Source organism: Canis lupus, chromosome 11 (assembly GCF_011100685.1).
Source record: "Canis lupus familiaris isolate Mischka breed German Shepherd chromosome 11, alternate assembly UU_Cfam_GSD_1.0, whole genome shotgun sequence".
NCBI classification, from domain to species: Eukaryota; Metazoa; Chordata; class Mammalia; order Carnivora; family Canidae; genus Canis; species Canis lupus.
Genome location: NC_049232.1, coordinates 61,223,452 through 61,248,857, shown reverse-complemented (window position 1 = coordinate 61,248,857; position 25,406 = coordinate 61,223,452). Strand labels below are relative to the sequence as shown.

Here is a 25,406-nt window from a genome sequence, read left to right as displayed (position 1 = left end):
ATAATTCACTAAGTGATGTACAGTTTAAATACTTAAAACCCAGAATAACCTTTTATGCATAGGGTCTGTTCTTTTATTCATCCTGTGTGTATTTGTTTAAAAGTCTATAGCGTTTCCTATGCCAAATCCAACTTCCAAGAAGCATTTGGAAGCCAAAGCATTTTATCTGGCTAGCCTTGAAGTCCAGATGTTTTATCATAACTGGTATTTAGTGTGGGACATTTCCCAGAAAGAATTTTGCATATATCACCAGTCAGTGGTTATCATTTATTGGGAGAGGATTTATAATGATTTTGAGCATATGATGAAAACAATAGATTCTCTTCAGAAAAAATATACATAGGCATGTACACTCCAAATTTTACATGTAATTACATATATTTTACATATAATTTCAGAAATCCACTCAAGAGCCATGTGACCTTGGCAAGTCATTTTACTTTTACAAGATTTAGGTTCTTGGTTTATAAAATGAAAGAGGATGACACACATGACTTTTAAAGAGCCCTTCTGTGTTTACATCATCCAGTTCTAGGTTTGTATTTAGGAAAAGTATGATTCTTCATTTAGAGCTGCTTAGAGATATATCCTGCAGGGCGCTCTCAGCTTTAGTATAACAGATCATGTGGGTTTCCAGAGGGAGAGGGGGGACGCCCAGGGAATTCCTAGGAGTATTCCAGATGAGAGTGAAGGTCGTACAGGACAGGGGATGGGAGGAGAGGAAAGAGGGGGCAAGAAAGCTGTTGAAATGGCCTGCTTATCGGTGTTAATGGAGAAAGACCTGAATCATAGAACCAAAGGAAGGGGGAGTGGATTCTTCTCAGTAAATTTCAGTAGTGCAAAAATGGTTTAGTGAGACACTGTTCTCGGCTCCAATTCACCATTTGGAGAATCTCTTTGAAATAAAATAAATAAATCCAATAAAATTGGATTCCCAATCTTGGACGTCTCCATTATGGGTATAGGTTTTGCTTCTTATACTCAACTGGTAGTCTTGTGAAGCCATTATCTGGAAAGGCGTGCCACTGCCCCTCAGAGGATGAGAATCGGGCTAAGGTGATAAGGATATTCCTAGATAGAGCGGAAGACACTCACTGGGGGTGGCTGGGCAAGACACAGAGCTTTCTGAAGCATTGTCCTGAGTTTGTTGTTTCAGAGATCACAACAGATTGGGACCAGAAGGAAGAAGATGAGAAAAGGGAACAAGGGGTTTCAGGATTGGAGCAGGAGGGATGGGCATGAGAGGAGGAAAGCCGCAAAGAAGTTGTTCGGGTTTCATATCCCTATTTATATTTGCTTTGCAAAATCCCTCTAGGATGCCGGGTTGGGAATCATTGGTTTTGCCAAGGGTCAAGCCAAGCTTGTTTTCTTGAAGAAGCAACTCCCCAAGGGGGTGGCAGTTTGAAATCAACTGCATCTGGTGTTTAGATGATCCAAGTTTGACATAAAGCAACGCTGATGGAGGCAACAGCTTTCCTTGGAAAGGCAGAGAGAAAGTGAAGACCCAGAATAATGAGTTTGTATTGACCTGAGGACCCTCTTCTACTCCCGGGTGCGGGGCTTTGAGATGGTGGTGGCTGTTTATCTTAGCTGGGGCGAGGTGTGGTCTGCGGTATTTGAAGAGGGAGGGGAGAGGAAGATAGATGATTCAAAAATGTATTAATGTACAAAATGTGTTACTGTGAAAAAGTGAAATGTACGGAAAATACCATGAGACTGAAATTCATTTCTTCAGCAAATATTTTTTTCAAATATCAGGTGAAGTACTAGGTGCTGAGCAAATGTCAAAAGACTGAGGATCTGCCAACATAATGATATTTGGCTTGGCATTCAGGGCTCTTTGAAATAAGACTGTGACCTATTTTGACAGTTTTATCCTCGATTCTAAGAGGCATACTTGAACTCAGCTTGGTGAATCTCCTTCCACAGGTTTTCCTCAGGTCTCTGACTTGGACTTTAGGAACCCCTTTCTGCTGGTTTTTGGCTTCTCATTGTTCTGGAGTCTTATATTCTCTGTGGTTGCTTGTATTTGCACAGTGCCCTCTGCTCCTATTCCTCAGGGGCTGAGATTTTACCCATTGGCCGTGGGTAGATGAGAGCGCGGCTAGGGCTAGGCTTTCCACCTCATCACCTCCTGTCGTTGTCACCCTCTATTGGATAGGCGGCACATCAGCCACTCAGGTTATTTCGGTTGACTCCGTTTTTTGTAATCATCAATGAATTTTTAAAAATTAACCTTATGTGGGCCCTCTAAATTGAAAACATTAGAGTTGTCTCAGATAAAAGATAACTCACAAACTAGAATGAAAACAAGTTATTTTGGTCAACAGTCTATAAAACTTGCTTTTGACGACACATGCTAGTGGACTCTGACACTTCTTACCTTGTTAAAAAAAAAAAGGCGGTGGGGGGGACTAGCCTATATTAAAGAGGTGCTGAAGAGAAGGCCAAGCAAAAACTTTTTCCTTAATGTAATTAAAATTTTTTAAAGGCCAAAAAAATGGGGCAGGCTGGCTGGCTCAGCGGTTTAGCACTGCCTTCGGTCCAGGGCATGATCCTGGAGACCTGGGATCGAGTCCCACGTCGGGTTCCCGGCAGGGAGCCTGCTTCTCCCTCTGCCTGTGTCTCTGCCCCTCTCTCTCTCTGTCTCTCATGAATAAATAAAATCTTAAAAAAAAAAAAAAGCCAAAAAAATGCTGAAAAGAAAGATTTTTTTCTCATGGTGTGAGTCAGAGTTTACCACTGTGCCTGTCCCTCTAAAATCCTCTGAGTGGAATTTGAGCAGTTCTTAAATCCTTCTGGTGTCACTCTTCCCACGTTTGGGGGAACATTGAGGTTGCCTCATTTTTCAGATGGTGCACCTGAGACAGAGAGTAGTAGTTAAGGGACTTGTTCATAGTTCACCTGTTTTGCTAATGGCAGTGCCCGGGTTTCAAACTCAAGTCTGATACCTGAGCTCTAGGCAGTTTTCTTAGATTCAGAAGATCTACTCCAACCTCTTCATCACCAAGACTTGTCTTCTGTTCTGTGGCTCAGAGTGCTGGAGTGACTTGCCTAGATTCCCAGCCCAGCTGGTCATTAACTGGAAATTAAAAACTCGGCCCCTTGTGTCTTTAATCCAGGGTTCTTGCTACTGCCCCCTAATTTTGGGTAATATTTACAGGGTCCTTTCAGGAGAGAAAAAAGAAATTGTGTCTATAAAAGTGTGCCCTTTTCAGCTTAAAACGGACACCGAATCTTGAAAATTGGACTGGCCTCAGTTATTTATTGTCTGTTGATCCAATTTAAATCTTAAGGGGTTGTTCAACTGTATTTTTTTTCCTCTCTCTCTTCAATACAAGTTGTTCCTTGGTTGTAAGTTTGAATCGGAAGGAAATCCCCACAGCTGTCCTGAAGGTAGAGTCTTTGCCGGGGTCTGTTTCCATTATGCAAAAGTATAAAAACTCTGTGCTAATTTTGGCCGGTTAAGATTAATTGGGATTCAAAGCAGAGTGGTTTTTCTTGTTTTTTTTTTTGTTTGTTTTTAACTTTAATGATTGTGTTCATTGTAATAAGGACCTTGAGTTCAAGAGAAAGAAAGCCTTTGGTCAAGTTGTGTTTATTCAGTTGTCAGTCCTGTTGCAGGATTTGCAAATTTAGTGGAATTAGTGCCATTTCCCAGTTTTCAATCCCGGTCACATTTCACATGATCACAGCGTGGCTTTCTCCTCCGCTGAGCAAATGGAGGGTTGTCTGACACTTGGTTCCCAGTGGCCTTCATTAAGGCGCATGCTTGTGCCCCGGGGGCTGCACAGACCAGCAAGGCCCTCTGTCCTTTAGGCAGACCTCCATTTGGGGACTCTGGTGCTCACCTGAAGTAGACACTTAGCACATGGCAGTCTGGCTAATGGGATTGTGCATTTGCATGCCACTATAAAACCACTGTCAAGAAAAGTAGGCTAGCAGGAGTTCCACCCAATAGATTAGTGTCATTTTTTCCTCGAGCACTTTTTTTATCTGGCACATAAAATGTTTGATTTGTGAAAATCTTAATGACAACATTTTCTAGAAGGTATACTCAGAATCATAATGATATTGCAATAATACAAATCTGTTTCCTCTGAGAAGAGCCTCCCAAACCTCAATAATGGAGTTCATGTTGCCAGTATTTAAAAAAAAAAAGAAAAAAAAGAAAAAAAGGCTAACATCCTTGGGTTTTTGTTATTTCAGAATCACAAGTATGTGGATTTAAACTTGTGATCTTATTCCTCTTTCTTCTTTTCACTTAGCAAAGCAGCCAGCAGCATGGTTTGTTTTGGTTATTATAGAGAAGGAGTTCAGTGGTAGCGTTGGGAGGGCAGAGCTTAGACCCCCTGCACCTGTGGCTGCTCTGAACCCAAACTGAATTCTCACTTACCTAGTTACCTGGTCCCTGATGGGCTGCAGAAACAGAAGTATCGCAGGCACGTGACACAAGCTGGCACTGCCTTAAGAGCTGAGAGAAGGTGTTCTGGACAGGATTGCTGGGTTTGGTCACATACTCAGCTAGAACTGGATGAGAGCCTGAAGATTAGGTAACTCGTTTTGGCAAAAGTAAAGGGAATAAGTATTGAGGTGGAAAAATCGTATGCAGGTGTTGCTAGGCTTTACTGAGTGAGGTTTCAACTTGAGCCTTGGGGTTTAGGGTTCAAGAGCCCTGACAAGTGCTGACAGTCTTATGCTTAGGGTGAGCCCTGAGGGGAGGTGTTCTTGTAACTGGCGTGCTTACAGGGGTTATAGAGCCTGTGCCTGGCAAATTACAGATTCTCCTTTGCTCACATGAAGTCAATGAAAATGAATGTCCTTCCCAACAAATTAGAGCAGCTTCAAGGACGACCAAATTAAATGCACTCCAGCTTGAACCTGAGTTTCTATGAGCACAGCTGGAAATTTTGTCTTGCTTTTGGGCCACCTGAACCTTCACTCTCAGTGAAGTTTCTGATTTCTTACTGTAGCGAACCTGCTTTAATTCTCTCTCATTCCTGAGGTCTAGACTTCAGAAGCCTTTGTTCTGCAAATATTTGAGGGGCATGGAGTCATCCTGGGCCCCAGGGCTCAGTGTGGCAGAGAAGAAGATGTTGGGACCCGGAGCTTGCAGCAGGTGGTGTGCAATTTGGCAAGGACTGCCTGGTAAGCCAGTACCCAGGAGAAGATTGTAGGGAGAGCTGAAAAGACGGAGGAAGCAGAAGGCCCAGGTTGCAAATAGGTAGCTGATGTAGACGCTGGAGGAAGGTGGGGTGGAGAGGGGAACAGAAGCCAGGCGCTGAGGACTTGGAGGAAGGCAGCAGTGTGCTTGCATGGAGCAGAGGAGCCGATTGCCAAGAGCCCTGAGGATATAGTGTAAGTAAGGGGTGGGGGCCTCCACCAGGGGGTTTTGTGGTAAAACAATGCCTGAAGCGACACCAGGATTTCAGGGTCATGCTTTTACATCTTCTACTGAGCTGGGCACTGGAAAGAGCTCCAGTTCTTTCTGGAAGGGCCTTTGGGAGGAAGTAGTACCTTCTGTGGACAAAGAAGAGAGAAGAGAGATTCCTTTAATAAATAAACTGCCTACCTTGTGCCCCACCCTTGATGAATGCTTCGCCCTGTGAAGTCAGCAGCACTAATCAGTATAATAGCTCCCATTTACTGGACACTTACTTTGTTCCAGGAACTGACTGAATGTTTTGTATACATTATTAGTTCTTTTTTATGGAGAGGACACAGGGGCTCGGAGTCCCTAGGGTCCCAGCACTGGTGAGTAGCAGAGTCAGGAATCCAACCTTGTTTTCTCTGACTCCAAAGCCTCCTTTCTACTAGGCCAGTCAATTCAAGAAAATGAAAGAGTTAAGGATGTTGGGGGGGCGGGGGGGAGTTTGCTGTATAGCAGCATAGGCCTAAAGGAAGGGGAAGGCAGTGAGGGGGGTTTGAGTTCATCTGTCCCTAAGTCCTTTGAGCACTTTTGTAAAAATAAACCCTTTAGGCTAGGAGAAGTTTGGACATCTGAAGATGCTGACCCTTCAGAGATGTAAGCCAAACAAAATGGTTTTTGCTGATACAGTCACTAAGCCTTTTATCCTAAAATTCTCTTAGAAAACCCTCCTGCACCAATGATAGGGAAGGAACACGATAGTCCAGATTTTCTGCAAATAAAGGATTGATTGCTCATGGAGACTTGCTTGCTTGTGTTTCTACAGCTCAGGGTGTTTATGACTTCAATAGTTCCTTCTCTGCAGGTCCTTCTGATTTTGGCATCACGATAGTGGATAAAAAAAAAAAAAACGGTTTTCTGTGATCTATAATGTTGATAAGTTGATTTCTTTTCAACAGGAAAGGTTCTTTTTCCTCTGTCCTGGGCACCCCCCCACCAGAGAGAAAGCAAATAGTTGTATTGTTTGCTGAAGTCTTCCTTTGAAAGGTTGCCCTGTGTTTGTTTAATGGAAATCAGCAGGGGGAGAAAGCCTCTCTCTAACATTTTGTTAGAATTTCTCCGTAAATCTATAACAATGAAATAAGAACTTGGGTACAGGATGGATTTGTTTTTGGGAACCGGGGCTCTTAACAGTTTTAGATGTCCTGAGATTGTTTTAGCCAGTAGCAACTGCAATGTCGAGAGTGATAAATAGGATCTTTGGTCGTCTAAATATCGGTGACATGATAGAAATAGATTTAAACCTTGTGAGTCTCCTTTGAAAGAGAATTGTTGACAGCAGGAGAAATAATGCTTCTCCGAGGCTAGTTACAGATTTGACAGTATTCGTGGATCTCTTTCAGTTTTTGTGTGTTCATTTCATAGCCTTCATTTTGAAAATTAGCTATTAGCAGATCCTTTTGTCCAGGAAATTGAATATGTATTTCTCTATAAACTAATTGTTAGTAATAATCGAGGATGATGCATTTGGCACTTTAAACCCTCCCCACATGCCCGAATCACAGATTGTTAGAATTGATAAAATTCATTGGATCTATATTTTAAAAATAGGTATTGTGATAGCAGACCTTTTCCAGAATGATCAAAATCTAGAATGATAGAATGGCTTCCGTTTATCTTTGGCTTTTTACCTTGGAGAGTTTCTTACGTCTTTTTTCCCCTCATATTTGAGTATTAATATATGACGGTTTAAGTAGGAACACACCCTCAGGGGTGGCCGAGTACCCGCACGTGCCCTTTCTACAGGCCTCTAAGGGTCTAATGACAATGAAGGGCAGTCTCACTAAGTTTGTGGGTCTACAGGATGGTTGGGAAGTGGAAGGGGGTGTACGTTAGCTGGTTGGCAAGGATAGCCTTAAGGGTAGAGAGCTTGGTGGCATCTGGAGACCAGAAAAGTGAAACTGAGGCAGTCAGATGAACTTTAGGCTTACTAACACTCAGCAGGGGAGAGAAGTCACAGTCCACATCCCCTCCTTCCCTCGCAGCAGCCCCATCCTGTCTTCAGTCATGGGTGCAGTGAGCCCGTGGCAGCCTGGTTTTCTGACTGTCAGTAATGTCATTAGCCTTTTCTCTGAATGTGGCTACTGATCAGAGACAGAAGCTCAGAGATGCAATTAAAGACCTTTCCCAAAGCAAGCATGCTCTGCTGGGCTTACGGGTTTCATATCCTAAGTTTACAGGACCCTCCACATCTCTCTGGAGATGAGGTGGCGTAAACATCTGTGGTTCTTGCTCTTGTATCAACATCTCATGAATAGGCAATCAGCTAAGCTTTAGTGCCAACTCATTTTCCATTCATGTGTGATATGGTTAAATCCTGCCTGAAAATCTCCCTGCCGCTCTGTAGGTTACTGGCCAGCCGCTTATTGACATAAGACACCTAGATGCGTGTCATCAGGAGGGATGCTAAGCTGTTGTCACAGATTTCAACTTCTGTCTCACTCCTGGTAACTATGTAGACATTTGTCAATGAAGTAGAACATCTACTTTATCCATCTGTCTGTCAACTAGTTAGACTTTAGAGAACTGTCATATTCCCCTGTTTTGGAAAAGTGAAAGCTCTTTGCTGACTGCATGTTCTGGGTATATGAACCGTTCGGGTAGAACTCATAAGAAAAATGTGTTCAGGAGAAGAAACAGAACCTTGTAGGAGAAATAGGATAGTGGGAGAGAGCATATGACAGTTGTTGAAACAAATGCTTCTTGGGAAATAGGGTAGCTCAAACTCTAGGGGTTAAGTCTGGGCAAGTCCCTTGCTTTTTGGAGGCTTCAGCTTCTCTATAAGGTTGGGGCAGGGATGTGGTGGGAACGGGTCTCCAGCACCACCTGGAGCTCGTTCTATTGGCTACTATGGCCGTTGACCGGAGTAGGGCCTTGGGAGGGCTTGTTCTCTTCTGCTCAGAGGGGCCAACGTGTCGGCCCCAGTGAGCAGTGGTGACGGCGTGCTCCCCGCTTGAAGGCGGCCCTCCTCTGGCACATGCCCTGCTGAGGGCTCGACTGCCCCGGCCTTCGATGGCAGCGCAGCCCCATGGTGGCGAGGAAGGCCTGGCTTCCTGCGCTCCCAGTGTTCTTGCCCACAGGAAAATGACCAGCCAACCCCTTGGTTACTGCGGAGACTAAGAGTTCCTGGCAGCAGTGCAAACATGTGCATTTTTTCCCCCTATGACATTTCCGCAGACAGATTTAATGCTTTAGAAGGGTAGATGGCAGTCACGGGAAGTAGTTCCTGTTTTTCTTTTGGCTTTGCCAAGTGGGAAAAAAACCCTCTTACCTTGTCTTTTTAGCAGGACTTCCCTCTTTCTCTCCCCTCCTTTCTTCTATCTCTGTTTTTTTTTTTTTTTAATATTTTATTTATTTATTTATTTGACAGAGAGTGTGGGCATGGGTGTGTGTGCACAAGCAGTGGGAGGGGCAGAGGGAGAAGCGGACTCCCCTTGAGCAGGGAGCCCTGCATGGGGCTCAGCCCCAGGACCAGGGGATCATGACCTGAGCTCAAGGCAGATGCTTAATCCATTGAGCCACCCAGGGGCCCCTCCTATCTCTCTTTGTGAAATTCCAAAGAGCTGCATGTTTTGGTGAGGAAGGGGGATGGGGGAGCAGTGTGGTGGGTGCTGACGGGAGTCCTAGACTTTCCTCCTCACACCAAGCTTCCTGCAAACCTATAGTTACAGTTTTTTCTTTGGCCAGCATCACCGAGTCTATCTGACATTCCAGGTTTGGGTTTAGGGAAAAGTTGAAAGAATTCGCAATCCCAGCTGTCATTTGGTGAGCCTTTTGCCAGTAGCCCAGCCCAGTGTCATTTCACTGTCCTACAGGCTCTTCTCAGAAAGGAGCCACCCCTTCCCCCATGCTTTCTGTCCCCTTACTCTGCTTTATTTTTCTTCATTACTACTACCACTCGCTGCCTTAACAACCCACAATGGTCTATCTTCCACCTCGAAGAGAAGTTCTACAAGAGCAAGAACTTTGCCTCTTTTGTTCACCTCAGGATCTCCAGTGTCTAGAAAGCACCTGGCACCTAACAGGCACTCAGTAAATATTTGTTGTGCTAATGGGACCCTTGCAGAGTTAAGGCGGCCTATTTGTTGAATGACTATTCAGTGAATATTTTATCTACTCTTCACCTTGCTAATGAATCACACAATAAGCAATCTTTATGCTATATAGTTCTCAGGTTCTCTAAGGCATGATTGGACTTGTGGAGTATATTAACTATTAATAAAGAACGCAAGTGATGTTTCGGAGGCAGAGGGTCGGGTTACTGATACACAATTTACATACAGTTTAATTTACCCTTTTAAAGTGTACAATTTGATGAGTTCTGATAAGTATATGTAGTTGTATAACAATCATGGTCAGGGAGAATCCCTGGGTGGCTCAGCGGTTTAGCGCCTGCCTTTGGATCCTGGAGTCCCGGGATCGAGTCCTGCGTCGGGTTCGTGGCATGGAGCCTGCTTCTCCCTCTGCCTGTGTCTCTGCCTCTCTCTCTCTCTCTCTCTATGTCTATCATGAGTAAATTAAAAAAAATAAATAAAATAAAATAAAATTAAAAAGAAACAATCATGGTCATGCCACAATCATGGTATAGAATATTTCCAGCGCTCAGTGCTGCTTCTGCAATCTGTTTTTGCCTCCACCTGTTACCACTAATCCAGTTTCTGTCCTCATTGTTTTTCCTTTTCAGAATGTCCTGTAGTTGGGGTCCTATAGTAGGCATTCTCTGTGTCTTGCTTATTTTCCTTCGCATAAGGCTTCTGAGATTCATCTGTGCTGTTTTAGGTATCAGTAGTTTGTTCTTTGTTTTTTGCTGAGTAATATTCCATTTGGATTTATCCCTTAGTTGATGGACATTTGGGTTGTTTTTAATTTTGGCTATTTCATACATGACTTCTTTAAACATTCACACACAAGTCTTTTGTGAACGTATGCCCTCATATCTTTTGGGTAAATACCTGGCATGAGATGGCTGGGCTGTATCATCAGTCAGGGTATAACTTTACAAGAAGTTGCTCAACTGTTGTACAAAGTAATCTGCTCCATTTTACATCCCTACAGGCAGTATATGAGAGTTCCAGGTGCTTCACATACTGGCTAGCACTTTAAAAAAACTTTTAATACTTCCAGCAGATGTGTTGTAGGTATTTATTGTGGTCTTAATTTGCAGTTCTCTGCAACTAACGATGTTGAGCACCTTTGCTTATTTCAGAAGATTATATTTTAGCAGTCTGTTGTATTCTGTAGATACTAATAATTTTATAGTATCAGTGGCATTGGAAGTGAACATTTCTTTAAAAAAAGTTGGTTAAAGATTTGAAAAGTCATGGGGCACCTGGGTGGGTCAGTTGGTTAAGCGTCTGACTCTTGATCTCAGCTCAGGTCTTCATCTCAGGGTCATGAATTTGAGCCCCGCATTGCACTCCCAAGTGTGGAGCTCACTTAAAAACAAAAAGATTTGAAAAATCACTTCCATTAGGTCTTTTTACAAAAGGGTGTGGAAACTATGCTACCTTTGGGCAAAGGATGGTCACCTGAGTGACGGATGACGTGACCCAGGGAGAGAGGACAGCTAGGTCTCTAGCGTGGGGATTGGCAGAAAGTAGATTTCACGGTTCTGCTGGCCTTAGGATGGCTTGCCCAGGCCTTGCTAAACCTGATGTTTGTAGGAAGTAGACCTAGATTTAATTACATTTTCCCGGATGCCCCAGGAGTCGCCTGGGAAAGCTCAGCAGCCCTTTGTGGCCTCAGAGTGTGTGATAGAAGCCTGCTGAACCTTGAGCTCCCTCTCTGGGGACAATTTGTGGGAATCAGTTAATCAAGCTTGAGAAATCAGTTACCACAGTCCCAGGAATGCCACCACCCCTACATCCCGAAACCCTATTTCTTTTGTCTATCTCTTAGTTAATTAAGCAAATATTCCCTGACTGCTTAGCACTTGCCAGGTACTAGGGAAATAGGGATAAAGAAAACAGGAGTGGTCCCCGCAGACTCAGAATGTGAGAGAAGGTGCTTCATGGGAAAACAAAGGCAGTCCTGGGAGCCCCCGAGGGGCTTGAACCTAGGTGTCAGGGTAGGGGGCCTAATCGGGACAGGATCCTGGGCAAGTGGCAGGTACTTGGGTTGAGATCTCAGTCTGAGGAAGAGTTAGCCAGGCTGACAGTGCTGGGAGGAGGGGTCGCCCAGACATCAAGGGGTCCCGGGGTAGGAGAGAGTGTGGCCCATTCGGAGCCTGTAAGTAGTTTCTTCTGGGCGTGGTTTAGGAGGCGGGGAGCAGTGTGAGAGGGGTGGGAGTCATCAGGGCAACTAGCTAAACCACGACCCAGATTGGGCCTCATCCTCAGGGCAGTGGGGAGCCAGCAAAGCCTTCTAAGAGGGGGGATACCATAGGTGGATGTCCGGTTTCGTGGACAAACTGCAGCTGCTCTGTGATACACGGATGGGAGGGGGACAAGACCGGAGGCAGGGAGACCAGTGAAGTGGCTGCTGTGCTCACCCAGGAGTGGGATGAGAGTGGCCTATTGACTGGCGGTGATTGTGAAGTAGGACCCTTTCCAGCCAGTAACTGGAAATGTGCATAAGGGCAGAAGCAAGTGTGCCACTAACTTTGAAACATTGAGAAATCTAGTACATAGTACTGCATTCTTTTTGGTTTTGGTTTGTTTGTTCACTTCCTTGGAAAACTGATGTAGAAATGTCCCTTTGGCTTCAGTTACCTGAGCAGAGGGGTTTGGGCATTGCCAAACCGTCCTTTGTGGACAGAATTGCTCCAGCAGTGATCACCGTGTTCTAAAGTGGGAGGAGGGAAATAATGCAGGGGGCCAGGCCCAGCCAAGGTGCGTGGGGGATTTGGGGAAAGAAGCCTGCCTGCCTGTAGTCAGCAAAGCCGGAGCAGAGTCTTCAGCGCTGCCCTGGGGTCCTTATTCCTAACAACCTTCTCTGAATGTCTCTTAGAGGGTCCCTGGGCTCAGAACCCCTGTCTGGAGACCCAGAGACTCTACTTTCAGGAAAACAGTCTCCAAAAAACCTCTTCCTGGCCTTTCTCATCACGGACACTCTTTTAAGGTGTGTGTTGTCTTTTCCTCTGAGATTTTCCACTCAGACTTGGGGGATTCTGTGCTCTGGTTTGGCCACGGGGGTCTCCAAACACTGGGCTCTTCAGATTTCATCCTTCCTATTTGGCCCCTACTACCTTTCCAGAAACCCATGATGGGTTCGCTAGGAATAACAGAATAGAAAAGAATGTTTGGACAGGATAGAACCATTTCTCTGTTAGAAGATACCGATAGGACAGAGAAAGAGAAGTGGGGAGAAGGGAACTCGTTTCTTTGGCACTTCTGGCGTGCCGTGTGCTGTGTCAGGAACTTACTTATATTACCTCATTGAGTTCTTCGAACTTCGCACAAGGTAGGTGTTGTCATCTGCATTTTTTGATGAGGAGATCGATGCCCAGAGAGTATAAAGGCCTGGCCAAGGGCACAGAATTGGGACTAATTCCTACTGGGGCTCTTTTCTGCTGCGTTACTTTTCCTTTCATTATTTATTTATTTTTTTAATTTTTTCTTTCTTTAATTTTCCTTTTAAAATTATAAACTGTCTTCCAACCTCCTCATTGTTACCTTGGGCATCTGAAAAGATGCATGTAGCTTCTAAATCAACTAAGTGATTCCTGGAGAGCAGATCTGCATGAGAAAAAATCTAGCTAATTATTTATTTCAGTATTTCTGGAATGCAGGCCCTACCCTAGGCCGCTTACAAAACAATTTGGGATTGCAAACATGTCTCAGTCGCATTCTGGCTCTCAGTGCCTGGGAGGTCAGTTGACATCTTTAAACGACAGATTGCGAACCAATGCATTGCTGGTTTAATTCTTCTTTTTTGGGGTGAGTAATTTTGGGGGCCTGTGTCCTAGAGGTTTGCTGAGCAAATGATAAAACAAATCGGTCCTGAAGCTTGAATATTTCAGAGGAATTCCTGATTTGCTGGATTGTCAATGAATGAATTAAAATACGTAATATAATAGTAGGGTCCTTCTCAGACACTGAAAACTCCCCCCAATCTCTTTTCTTCTCTAGAGGTTTTAAGTGCAAGTCCTTGAGGGGTGAGCAACAAAGGAGTAAAATCCTGCTAAAGGCCGACCTTTGCATTGCATTTGGACTCACAGAGTTTTGGCCCAGTACCTGGTTTGGTGTCCACAAGTGGTCACTGCATCAGTTCCGTTTGCTGTTTATCCCTCATGCCTCGTCTCCCACTCCCACCTCTGCTCCACTGGAGGCCACAGTGCTGAACTGAGCTCTTTAGAAGCAAAGCTGGTTTCTGGTTTCTGCCAGGAGTTCGTGACTCCCAAGTGCCCGCAGGGCCTACCTCTGACCTGTGTGCTCCTCCCTTCTCCTCCCACTTCTCACTTTCTGCACCTTCCCCAGCTTTAATTGTAGTATGGATGCTTGGGGTTATTCCAGCCTGTAATAACACAGTTGTCGGGTGGGCAGCTGGGACACACAGAATGTTGTATCCCCTGTTTAGGAGAACCATCCCTTCCGCCAGCATGGTGAAACAGTCCCCAAGGAGGCACCTGCAGCACCTGACAAGGAGTAGCCGGGCCCTCTGCGCAGGTGCGGGCTGCAGGTGCGGGTGGCGCGGAGCCAGGGTGTACAGATGTCTGGACAGTGGGAGCTTGTTGGTCTCCCAGGCGATGCTCTCCACCTGCCTTAGCTGACTTGTTTCTCCACGGGGTATTGTTTTCCTTCCACCGACACACAGCGCTGGGATTGTCCTCCTCATCTGGGAGCCAGGTGTCGGGGCCACTTCCTCGGTGTTTACGCACCGTCTCCCAAGATACGCTGTGGCTTTCCGGATTGGGAAACTGCTTTATGGGTGGTGCTGTTTATCATTTGAAGGACAACTGTGCAGCCAGATGAAAATGTCGTCCGCGGCAGATTTCAAGGAATAGCATAAATTACTCCAGATTCGAGGCCAGATTTGTAAATGCCGCTGACATTTTACGTGAAGGGAGGCATTTTCTTAGAGAGGTGAGGCAGGTGTCTGGGATTGCAGGATGCCAGGATGCCATTTCCAACCTCAGCGTTCGGACCAGCCACTTAAGTCTGTTTTCTTTTCTTTTTTTTTAAAATTTTATTTATTTATTCATGAAAGACACAGGTAGAGAGAGAGAGAGAGAGGCAGAGACACAGGCAGAGGGAGAAGCAGGCTCCATGCAGGGAGCCCGACGTGGGACTCGATCCCGGGTCTCCAGGATCACGCCCTGGGCTGAAGGCGGCGCTAAACCGCTGAGCCACCCGGGCTGCCCTTAAGTCTGTTTTCTTAAGTGCATTTTTCATTCCCAGACGATCACACCAACGGAGCTAAAATGATTAGGATTATAATGACTGGCTTGCAGGCCGCCGCCAGGAAACCTCCAGCAAGCATCCCTGTGCAGGGAGAACCCTGGGGCCAGCAGCTGGGGCCTCGGGACCTCCGGAGAGCATTAGGCCCCCGATCCGGGGGCTGAGGTCTCAGGTGAGGGGGCTGGCGTTTGGCTTCGCCGCGGTGACTGATAGCTGCTCCCCTCCTGCTTTATCTTTCAGTTAATGACCAGCCACGGCGGCCGCCTCCACGGGCCCCCGAGCCACACGCACGGTGCTGGCGCCGCCCGCTGAGCCGACATGGCCTCCTGGCCTCAGCTGCGCCTGCTGCTGTGGAAGAACCTCACCTTCAGAAGAAGGCAGACAGTAAGCGGGGGTCTCTCGGGTGTAGGGGAGGCGGTTCTCCTCTGCTTTTCCTCGTGGTTTTGAGTTGGGGGCTGGAGGGGGGAGGACAGGGAATCTCCTTGGTTTTCTCAAAGGGATGGAGTGAACGTGGCCCTCGGGGGCGCAGGTCCGCGTGGGCCTGACGCAGTCGCCCTGTTGCTCATCGGACGCGGCAGATGAGCAGCCAGGCCGAGAGGGAGCTGGAGCTTGTGCGGGTGCCCAGGCGGGAGCTCTGGCCTCCGGCGTCTGGCAGACCGTTGTCCCTGAGCAGCCCACTCTGTCCGTTTGCTGCAGCCCTGGGGGCCACCTGGGGGCTCTCCAAGAGCACCCGAAGGGCCCCTGGACTGCTGGGAGGTGAGAGCGAAGTGAGTTGACGGCCCAGCCCTCCCAGAGGGCCTGGGTCTCCTGAGCGTCCGTGTGGACTCACGCAGGCAGCTCTGCCGGCAAGCCAGGAGGAATACGAAACTGAGATTTGTTTGGTTTCTCTGGAGGGTTCTAAGTCATTCACCTCCTGGATGGGACGCAGAATCCTGTGCGCAATCCTGAGACGATCACCTTTAATGCTCGGGTGAATGGGGGCGGTACACCGAGGAAGGGGCAAGGCTGTGAGGCCTGCCGACGTCCCTGAAGCTCGGACATCAGCGCTTGGCTTGTCTCCGAACACTCGTAGACACCCCATCTGGTCTGCACGGCTCTGTAGCTGCCTGCTTCTTCTTCTTATTTTTTTATTCTTTTTAAGATCTATTTGTTTATTTTAGAGAGAGGGAGTGTGGAGGCCGGGGGGCGTTGGAGGACAGAGGGAGAGAGAGTCTCAAGCAGACCCCACGCTCACTCAGCACAGAGCCTGCTGTGGGGCTCGATCTCACGACCCTGACATCTTGACCTGAGCCGAAATCAAGAGTCGGCCGCCCCACTGACCGGGCCACCCAGGCGCCCCTGTAGTTGGCTGTTAAACCCTGTTTCCTGCCCTGCTTTTTTTTTTTTTTTTCTGAGTTCTAAGCCTGTGTCCCCACTGGGCTATCTTAACTAAGCTTAACATGTCTATAACCAAAATGATCGTCTTTCTTAGGCACGAAGAGCTATAAGAGACCTCTGAGAGACTTAAGTGTTTCTTAAACTAGAATAACACTTGGACCTTCTTTAGAAGAAAACAAAAATGTCAAGGTCCCCTTGTGTTCACGAGATTTCTTTTTTATTGTAACGTTTCTTAGATGTGTACATATGTGAAACTAGATATAAGCCTCTGCTCTTACAGGCTGTTATACAACCAAATGACCCCTGCATACTTACAAATTAAATGCAAACAAAATTGCAAAGCCAATACAATTCAAATTAACATTGTTAATGGAGTAAGACAGCTGCCAATGTTCAGCTGAAACCCAAAGTGTAAGTGGTAATGTGAATATGGTAGCAAATGCTGTAATGCTGATTCTTCTGAGTTTGGACAGTCTATGTTACTATGTGCTAACAACGATTCCATTCTTCAACCACTTTTCCAGTGACCTTCCTTTGATGTCATTTGGCTTTCATTTGCTCCAGTCTCCTCATTTATAAATTGCATCTGCATCTGTTCCTTTCTCATTAGTTGGCTACAATTATATTGGTGCCAACACAATCACAGACACAAATATAAACTTAGGCTTTCAAATTTTATGCCAGAAGTAGTTACAAAGTAGGCATTCAGAAAATTCGGTTATGTTTATTTGAATTTGTTTAGATGACCATTGAAATGAAAACACAAAATGTTTAAAATCCTCAGAGACCTCATATTTAACCCCTCATTGAAATATAGGTTTTCCAGTCTGAGAAACGATGATGATTTTTTTTTTTTTAGCCCCTTATGTTACAAGTGTGGACCTATATCTTAAAATCACTAGTCAGAGACTAGAATCTATGTATTGTATCTGTCTTGGTGATGACAGTAATAGTGAAATATAATATTTATAATATAATGAAAGCAAATAGAATGAGCTTCCATGTGCTAGGCCCTTAAGTGGGTTATTAATTGGATTCATTCTTTAGGACCCCACGAAGTACTATTATTTCCTTATGTTATAGCTGGGATACTTGAAGTACAGAGAGAGTTTAAGTAATCCACGTGATGTCCACACTGCTAGTCAGGAAGCACACACAGGATTCACATTTAGATAACCCGACTCTAACATTGGTACTCTAAATCACTATGTCAAATTGCTTTTCAGTAGTATCATTATTTTTTCTATTTCAGCCTCAAAATCTTGATGTTTCTGAGCTTTTGCTTGCCTTTGCTCCTGTTTCTCACGGCTGTTCCCACGTCCTGGGTGTTTCCAAATCCTATGTATTCATCACCTGCCCTCACTTCTTAACTTCATGTGGTCCAGGTCCTCTGCGTTGTCTCATCCTGGTGGCAACAGCTCACATGATGGGAAACCATCTCTGCCGTAGTGTGTCTATTAGCCACCGAGTGGTGGAAAGCATTGTATCATCTTAACAATGAAAGCAGGGCCCAGGGGCAGTCCAGCCCAGAGCTCTCATTTCATGGATGAGAACACTGAGACACAGAGCAGAGGAGAGATTTCCCCAAAGTCCACCAAGGAATCAGGAGCTCAGGGTACTGGAATAGGAGGTGGGGTTGGGCCATCCAGACTGGGCCAGCTTCCACGGGTCTTGAGCTTGTTGCTTCTAGTTTAGTATTGCTTGTGAGTTTAAAAAGAGTTAAGATTAGAGAGATAGGCAGGCTTAGTCAAAAGCAACTGGTAGCCTTATGGAAGTTGTTGGCGGAAGTAAAGATACAGCATCCTGACCCAAAAGGGCTTTTCTGGATGATACACCACAAGCCTATTAGCATGTGCTTCTTCACTTCCTGATATGAAATGTATTTTGCTGAACCAAAAAAAGTGGTGGTTTATTTCAGGTTACAGATGCTTAGATTGTTAGAGTTGGAAAGACCTGGCCTGAGCCTTATACAGTTGATAGAACTGGGATTCCAGGTGGGGGTGGAGGGTGGGCAGGGGGGTCCAGGGTGGGTTAGTCATGGAAGTGGCACCAGAACCAGTTTCTTGGTGGCCCTGCAGGCTTGCCCTTCCTCCCTCCCTCCCTCCCTCCCTCCCTCCCTCCCTCCCTCCCTCCCTCCCTCCCTCCCTTCCTTCCTTCCTTCCTTCCTTCCTTCCTTCCTTCCTTCCTTCCTTCGCTTTATCTGCACTGAAGGTTTAATGCCCATGGATCTGAAATGCTTACTGGTAGCTACTTCCCAATCCACCTGGCTTGGCTTTCTAGATTATATTGTTGAGACAGTGGGACCTGTTAAGGGTTTTGGTCCCACTTTGTTAGCTCACACAGTCAGAACCAGCCCTGCCCACTAGGCAGGGGAAAAAGCTCCATGATAGTTCTTGCCCACAATGTGTGGAAAATCATTGCTCATTTCCCATTTTCTCAGATCCTAGAGTATACGCACTTGGGCCCAGAGCCCAGCACCCAGCACCCAGGATATGCTTAAAAAGTATTTGCTGAACATGTGGTAAATGTGTCAAATGGGCCATTCATTTGCAGGTCTCAAGCAGGCTCCCTTGTTGTAGGGACCTTGGGAGCTGCTGCCAGGAAGCATGTGTTAAAGCTGGGAGCTGAACAGTATACCCCAGAATAACCCGGTTGAAAGGCAGCATTTGCCCTTTCTCTCTGTGTCCTTGTTTGCTGACGAATCCTGGGGAACCTCTCTTGTGCCCCCACTGTCCCCTCATGGGGACCATCTACCAGGGCTAGCTTCCGTTGTTTCTGTTGGGCAAAGAATACACTGAGTTGCGAAAGTTGAAAATCGGTGCAAAGGTCAGTTTGGGTCCAAAGTAACGGTTAACTTGTGTGGGTGGCAGTCATTCAGCCAAACAGGGCTTGGGACAGGAAGGGTGAGGGGCTTCAGAGTTCTCAGGATCCTCATCTGGTTTCAGGCTAAGCCAGAGGCCAAGGTCCCATGGAACAGATGGGACAGTGTGGCCATATAGCCTCTCTTTTTTGCCTTTGCTTTTAATTTTCTCCAGTAGAACTGATTAATAACCATGTGGTTGGTTTTCTCAGGTAACTCTAATTTTTGCATAGGGGATCAATATTTGGACATTGGTTAATGGTAAGGAATAAACTATCAAATAAGTAAAAATTAGAATTCCTCATTGAAGAGCCATTAGAGAATTTTCCAGGGTAGATGAAGAATTTCCACATTCCCTCCCCACTTCCAGTTTCAATGTACACATTTCTCCCTTGTCCTTGTTCCTGGCCTGGTAGTGACAGTTCAAATTCAGATAGTAATTCTCATTGTTATTTAATTCTAATTCAGTTCTGATTCCAGCTTGGCCATCATATGCCTCAATGGCTAAAGGAAACTCATTTCTCTTGAGTTTTAGTTTCATCTCCTGTGGCATGGAGAAAGTTAGAACACAGAGCCACTTACTGTTTCATTTGGATAAATATTTATTGAGCGTCTCCTGCATGTGGGACAGTGTGCTGGGTGTACAGTGGAGAAGCAGGCATGTAGACACGATCCTTGCCTCACAGAGCGTACCTTTCAGTGGGGGAAGCAGATATGAAACACGTGATCACAGGAGTAAAAATAAAATAACAAACTGTGATAGGTGTTAGGAAGAAAATAAATCAGACAAACTCTGTGGCACTGTGTTAGATACCACCAGGCTATGGATAGGGTCTTAATTTAGAATGGAAAGTTATTACATTTAAGCTGAGAGCCCTGAAGTTCAAGCCGAAGATCAGGAGCTCAGAGATGAGAAGCACCGTATTCCAGGTAGAGAGCTAGAAGATGTGAGGGCCATGGGGCCTAATGCATGTTCCTGAGTCAAAAACAGAAAAGCCGGTGGACGCTGGTGTAGTGAATGAAGACTGGCCGGGAATGAGTTGGGGATTGGCAGGGCCAGATCATGCCTGGCCTCGGAGCTGGGAAAGGGCAGTTGAATTTTATTTTATATGCAAAGGAAGTCTCTGAGGTGGATGGGTCATGATGATCAGATTGTGTGGTTCTTGCCACTTGAGAGGACTTGAGTGACAATAGCACAAGGAGACTATTGAAATCATCACATATGTATCATTTTATGTTCTGTTTTCTTCTTTCATTTGACATTATTTGGTATGTATGTTCCTGTATTTCCAAATAATCTTCATAGTTAATAATAATGATTCTTGATATGTAGACTGCCTCTTGTAGTTTTGAAATATATCTATTATCTTCTTAAATTTCAAAGCAGTTCTGAGAGGTATGCGTTAAAATTTCTGTTTCACAGGTAAAAAAAAAGTGTCATAAATTAGGAAGTTAGTAAGAGAAGGATCTTTTGGCCCCAAATCTACCATGGCAGGATGCCAGTGACACTCCTGCTAGTTTTATAGCAATTCATCAATGCAGTTTTTATTCGATAAGTTTATATCCTATTGCCAACATTTGGATGTTTACTTATCACCTCTCTGGGCCTCAGGGTCCTCATCTGTAAAATGGATGCAAAAGCACATGGGGGTCAGTAGAGCTGGGATCAAGTGCTGGTGCACTCTTTTACCAGGTTATGGGTAATAGGTTCTTTAAATCTTAGCTTCATGGTAACAGTTCAACTTATGAGAATTAAATATTAGAGATGAGATGTATAAAAAATCTCTGGTATATTATTAGTAGGTGCTCAGTATCAGCTGTAACTGTTATAAATCTATAGGCCATGTGTTGGTTTTATCTCTTTGGGACCATTTGGTGTTTTTTGACCTTCCCACCTTGGCCACCTGCTGTGTCACTGCCATGTGGCCTCTGGAATTGGGCACAACTAGCTGTTAATGTTAACTCTGCCTCTGTCTCCATGACTTGCCCCTTCTTGAGCTTTAGCCCTGCCACATATAAAATGGGGACAGTACTGGTTCCTACATCAAAGGTTGTTTGGAAGGTTAATTGAAATACTCCGTATGTAATGTGCCTACTACATATTGGACTCTAAATAAATGGTAGCTTCTGTTATCCTAAGTGTACAAATGGTAGCTTCATCATGCCACGGTTGATGACTGTTTATCTTCTTTATACTCTTTGTTTAGTTTAGTTCTTGTTTTTTTTCCTGAATTCATTATTCTTTTCTGAGTTCGTTCAGTTATGCCATTTTTAAAAAGCTTCATTCCTGTTTGTTAATATTTGGAAGTGATTTTATTTAGCTGTAAGCTTGTAATGCCTTCACTTTTGTGTTCTGCTTTTTTTCACTTAATATTATATGGTTAATAGTGTCTGTGTTTCATAGATGTAATGACAGCATAATATATCGTCCAATAGATGTACTGTAATTTAATCATTTCCCCAGTGCTGTGCAACTAAGTTGTTTCCAATATTTTGCAATTACAGTGTTTCAGTGGATGAATAACTTCACGTATATAGCTTTTTGATATTATAAATTTAGTGCTGTAGGATGAATTCCTGAGCATATTACTTGGTCAAAGAGGATAAGCATGTCTTTTGAATATGTATGGCCAAGTTGCTTTCCCAGAGGGCTCAACTGATTTATATTTCTATATTTATTATTTTATAAACTTTAGTTCATTCTCTTACTCAGTGAATGGTTTTTAAGCTTTTATATGTGGCAGACTTAGTGAGAAGAAAGTGACAGGGTGGGGTGGGGGGGAAGTCCTTTCTAAATAGGGCCCTGCTGTGCCAAGTGCTGGTGAAGGCACCCAGTACCTGGGAGATACCAAGGAGGGATTTCCAACTCTGCTGGTAGGGGAGACCAAATATCATTTGAAAGCTTGGAAATTTCGGTGTGTGTTACCTCTTTGGGACTATTTGCAGAAATATTAGGAAGACCAGCCACGTCTTTGGTCTTGGAGACTCCATTGGCAGTACGCTTTCTTCCAAAGAGGGACCTGTCCCCCCCCGCCCCTTCACCACCGTGTGCTATCAAATAATATAAACTCTTCTTCATGGTTATATGCTAACGTGGATTTTTGTTCCATTCGAGAAGTAATACATGCTCATTATGGAAAATTTAGGAAACACAGGAAAGTATTTTGAAAAAATCACCTGTGTTCTTGTCACCTCAGTACATCTACTATTATCATCTTTGTTTTTCCTTCCAAAAAGAAGATTTAAGAAAGAGTTTAATGGGTAATCATATCAAAGGTTTTTGGAAATTAAAAATGGGTTATTTAAAATAACAAAATTCAACACAAATGATAAATAAAAAAGTAAAAACAATTTGAAACACCAGCAAGAGCAGAGAAGTTTAATTAATTATGATCTATTCACGGGATGGAATATCAAAATGGCCATTAAAATCCATTTATTAAAGAGAATATTTTGTGTCCTGGAAAACATTCCCATCATAATGTTAACTGAAAAAAGCAAAATACAAAATTATATATGCTCTATAATGTCAGTTTTGTAGAGAAAAGTATTCATGTAGGAATAGAAAAAAGAAAAATATTAATAGAGGTTTTTGTTAGCTCAGTTTACTAGGGATTATCTTTGGAAAGTAGGATTAAGGGTGATTCCTCTGTACTTGTTTCTACTTTTCTAGATTTTTTTTTTAATTTCGAATTTTCCACAATAAAAATGTATGGACTTAAAGACCAAGAAAAAAGAATTCTGTTTGAATAAAAGGGGAGGATTTTGGGCCAGAGTTCTTGGCTTTCTGACTCTGCAGCCACAGTTGTAATTACTCTTAACCACAAGGCCCCATGACTCTTCTGGGCTCTTTGGTGTTCATCCTAATTAGAACCTCAGAGTCTAGCAACAAAGGGAATGAAAGCGGTGAGAGTCTTTGGGCAGTGTACCTAGTTGTCTGAACACCCTTGGTTCAATTAAATTATGTCTAATGATTTCCATCCTGTCCCTGAGCTTGTTTATCCCCTGGTAACTCACTGAGGCAAGGTTTTCCTTTAGAGACACTGCATTGTTTTACCCAGTGGATCGTGCTTGCTTAGGAGTTTAATGATCTAACCCACTTGAGAAGATCTAACCCACTGAGGCCTTAGTAGATGCAGCAGAAGAACTTTGCACTTTTCCCAGCTCTTTCCAGTCGTGGAGACGCACAGGTCAATGTGGAGCCCTGTGTCCATTTCCGTTGTCCTCTGGAGCCTTCTCCTCAGCCCCGCGGGGAGGCAAGTTGTGTGTGTTTCAAGGAGCCAAGGTGGGGGCGCCGCGTTGAGCCCCGCAGGCTGCTCCACCCTTTCCTTTCCACAGAGGGTCCTTCCCTACCTGACACTGCCCTCGGGCTGGGAGTGCAAAGCTGACTCCCTGCTTGCCCTCAGCTTCCTCAAACTGCCCCAGGAAGCCAGTGACCAGGAAGCCAGTGACAGATGAGGACAGGCTGGCGGAGAAGGCCCTGGGAGGACTATGCGTGCGATGCTGTTACAGGGGAAGGGCTTCTCCGCAGCCTGAGAGATCAGAGGGTCTTGAGGAACGAAGATTAAGTAGAGAGCCAGAGGATGCAGGGTAGGAGGGTTTTCTCTTTCTTTCTTTAAGATTTTTTTTTATTTATTCATGAGACACGGCGGGGCGGGGGGGCGGCGGCGGCGCGGGGACACAAGCAGGCTCCATGCAGGGAGCCTGATGTGGGATTCGATCCTGGGCCTCCAGGATCACACCCTGGGCCGAAGGCAGGCCTCTAACCACTGAGCCACCCGGGGATCCCCGGGTCTTCCCTTTCTTAAGGAGAACACAGAGGCACGGAAGGAGTATGTCATAACATGAGGGCCGCCAACAACTTGGCATTGCTAAAGCCCGGAGGGTGCTGGGAGAGGCCGGGAGCTGGTCAGTTGTTCGATGAGCGGCCCTAGGTTTCCCGGAGTCCAGTGGAGTCCGGCCTCCGAGTCGTAGATTCACAGTGCTCTCTGTCTTGCTCCCCCCCAGTGTCAGCTGTTGCTGGAAGTGGCCTGGCCTCTGTTTATCTTCCTGATCCTGATCTCCGTGCGGCTGAGCTACCCGCCCTATGAGCAACATGAGTGTGAGTATCCGCGCGCCCGCCCCAGGGCACGGTCTCCGGGAAACACTGCACCTGGGTTGGAACCGAAAAGCTCCTAAGTTTTTGATAAGGCGTGAACTCCGGAAACCATTTACGGTCCTAGAGAACGGTGATAACAGTAATGATAATAATAGCCAGCATCTGTTTCGTACATTTTAGATCATGAAAGTAAAATAAGCTTTACCTACCGCCAAGTCAGAGAGTGGGGGTTCGGTAAGCCGCCTGAGGCTCGGCCGGACCTCAGCTGTCATCTGGACGCTGCCAGGGCTTTTTCATATGCTTTGTCTTTTTTCATATGCACAGTTGTAAGTCAGGGACCAAAGCATTTGAAGCAGCATTTGTATAGAACTGCTCGGATTGACTACTATCATTTCACTTGACTGTCACAACAACCTCATATAATAGACCCTCGTTGTGAACATAGGCTTTAATTTCTTTTTTTTTTTTTTTTAAGATTTTATTTATTAATTCATGAGAGGCACAGAGACACAGGCAGAGGGAGAAGCAGGCTCTAATGCAGGGAGCCCAATGTGGAACTCGATCCAGGGACTCCAGGATCATGCCCTGGGCCGAAGGCAGGTGCTCAACCGCTGAGCCACCCAGGTGTCCCTAATTTCTTTTTTTTTTTTTTTTAATTTTTTTTTTTGTCCCTAATTTCTTGATGAGTAAATTGGGACTCCAAAAAGCACAGGGACGTTCCTGAGGTCACACAGCTAATAAGTGACACAGGTGAAATCGAGCTCCGACCATCTGACTCTCGGTGATGTCAGGAGTTGCCTCTACAGTGAGGGTAGAAAATACAGTAGAGGCTAAGAGCCTGAGAGCCCTAGATGGCAGGTTCCCTGGGTTTGAATCCTGGCTTTGACACTTCCCAGGTATATCAGGTTGGGCAAGTGACCTAACTTCTCTGTACCTGAGTGTCCTCAACTCTGTCAAAGGGGGATGATGGCACCTACCCCCTGTGGTTGTCCCGAGTATTATTCTGTAATCACCGTCTTTGTCTTCTGGCTAGACTCACTAGATGGACTGTCTGCAGAAATGTCCCAGTGCAAAGGGTCAACGTTTATGTGGGAGGTTTATTTTTATTTAAAAAATTTTTTAATTGATTAATTTTTAAGATTTTATTTACTCATGAGAGACACAGAGAGCGAGGCAGAGACATAGGCAGAGGGAGAGGCAGGATCCCCACAGAGAGGGATCCCAATACAGGATGCAATCCCAGAACCCTAGGATCACGCCCTGAGCCAAAGGCAGATGCTCAACCACTGAGCCACCCGGGGTCCC

The 25,406-nt window shown here is 45.2% G+C and overlaps 1 protein-coding gene across 5 annotated transcripts in view; it reads left to right on the top strand.

Annotated features, from left to right (window-relative positions):
• The window catches only part of ABCA1 (ATP binding cassette subfamily A member 1), a 128,319-nt gene that overhangs the window by 5,196 nt on the left and 97,717 nt on the right, over nt 1–25,406 (top strand). For all 5 annotated transcript variants that reach the window (XM_038553000.1, XM_038553002.1, XM_038552999.1 and 2 more), the window contains exons 2-3: nt 15,007–15,150; nt 24,011–24,104. In XM_038553000.1, coding sequence (XP_038408928.1) covers nt 15,085–15,150; nt 24,011–24,104 — 160 coding nt within the window. In that variant the 5' untranslated portion in view covers nt 15,007–15,084. The remainder of the gene's footprint in view (nt 1–15,006; nt 15,151–24,010; nt 24,105–25,406) is intronic.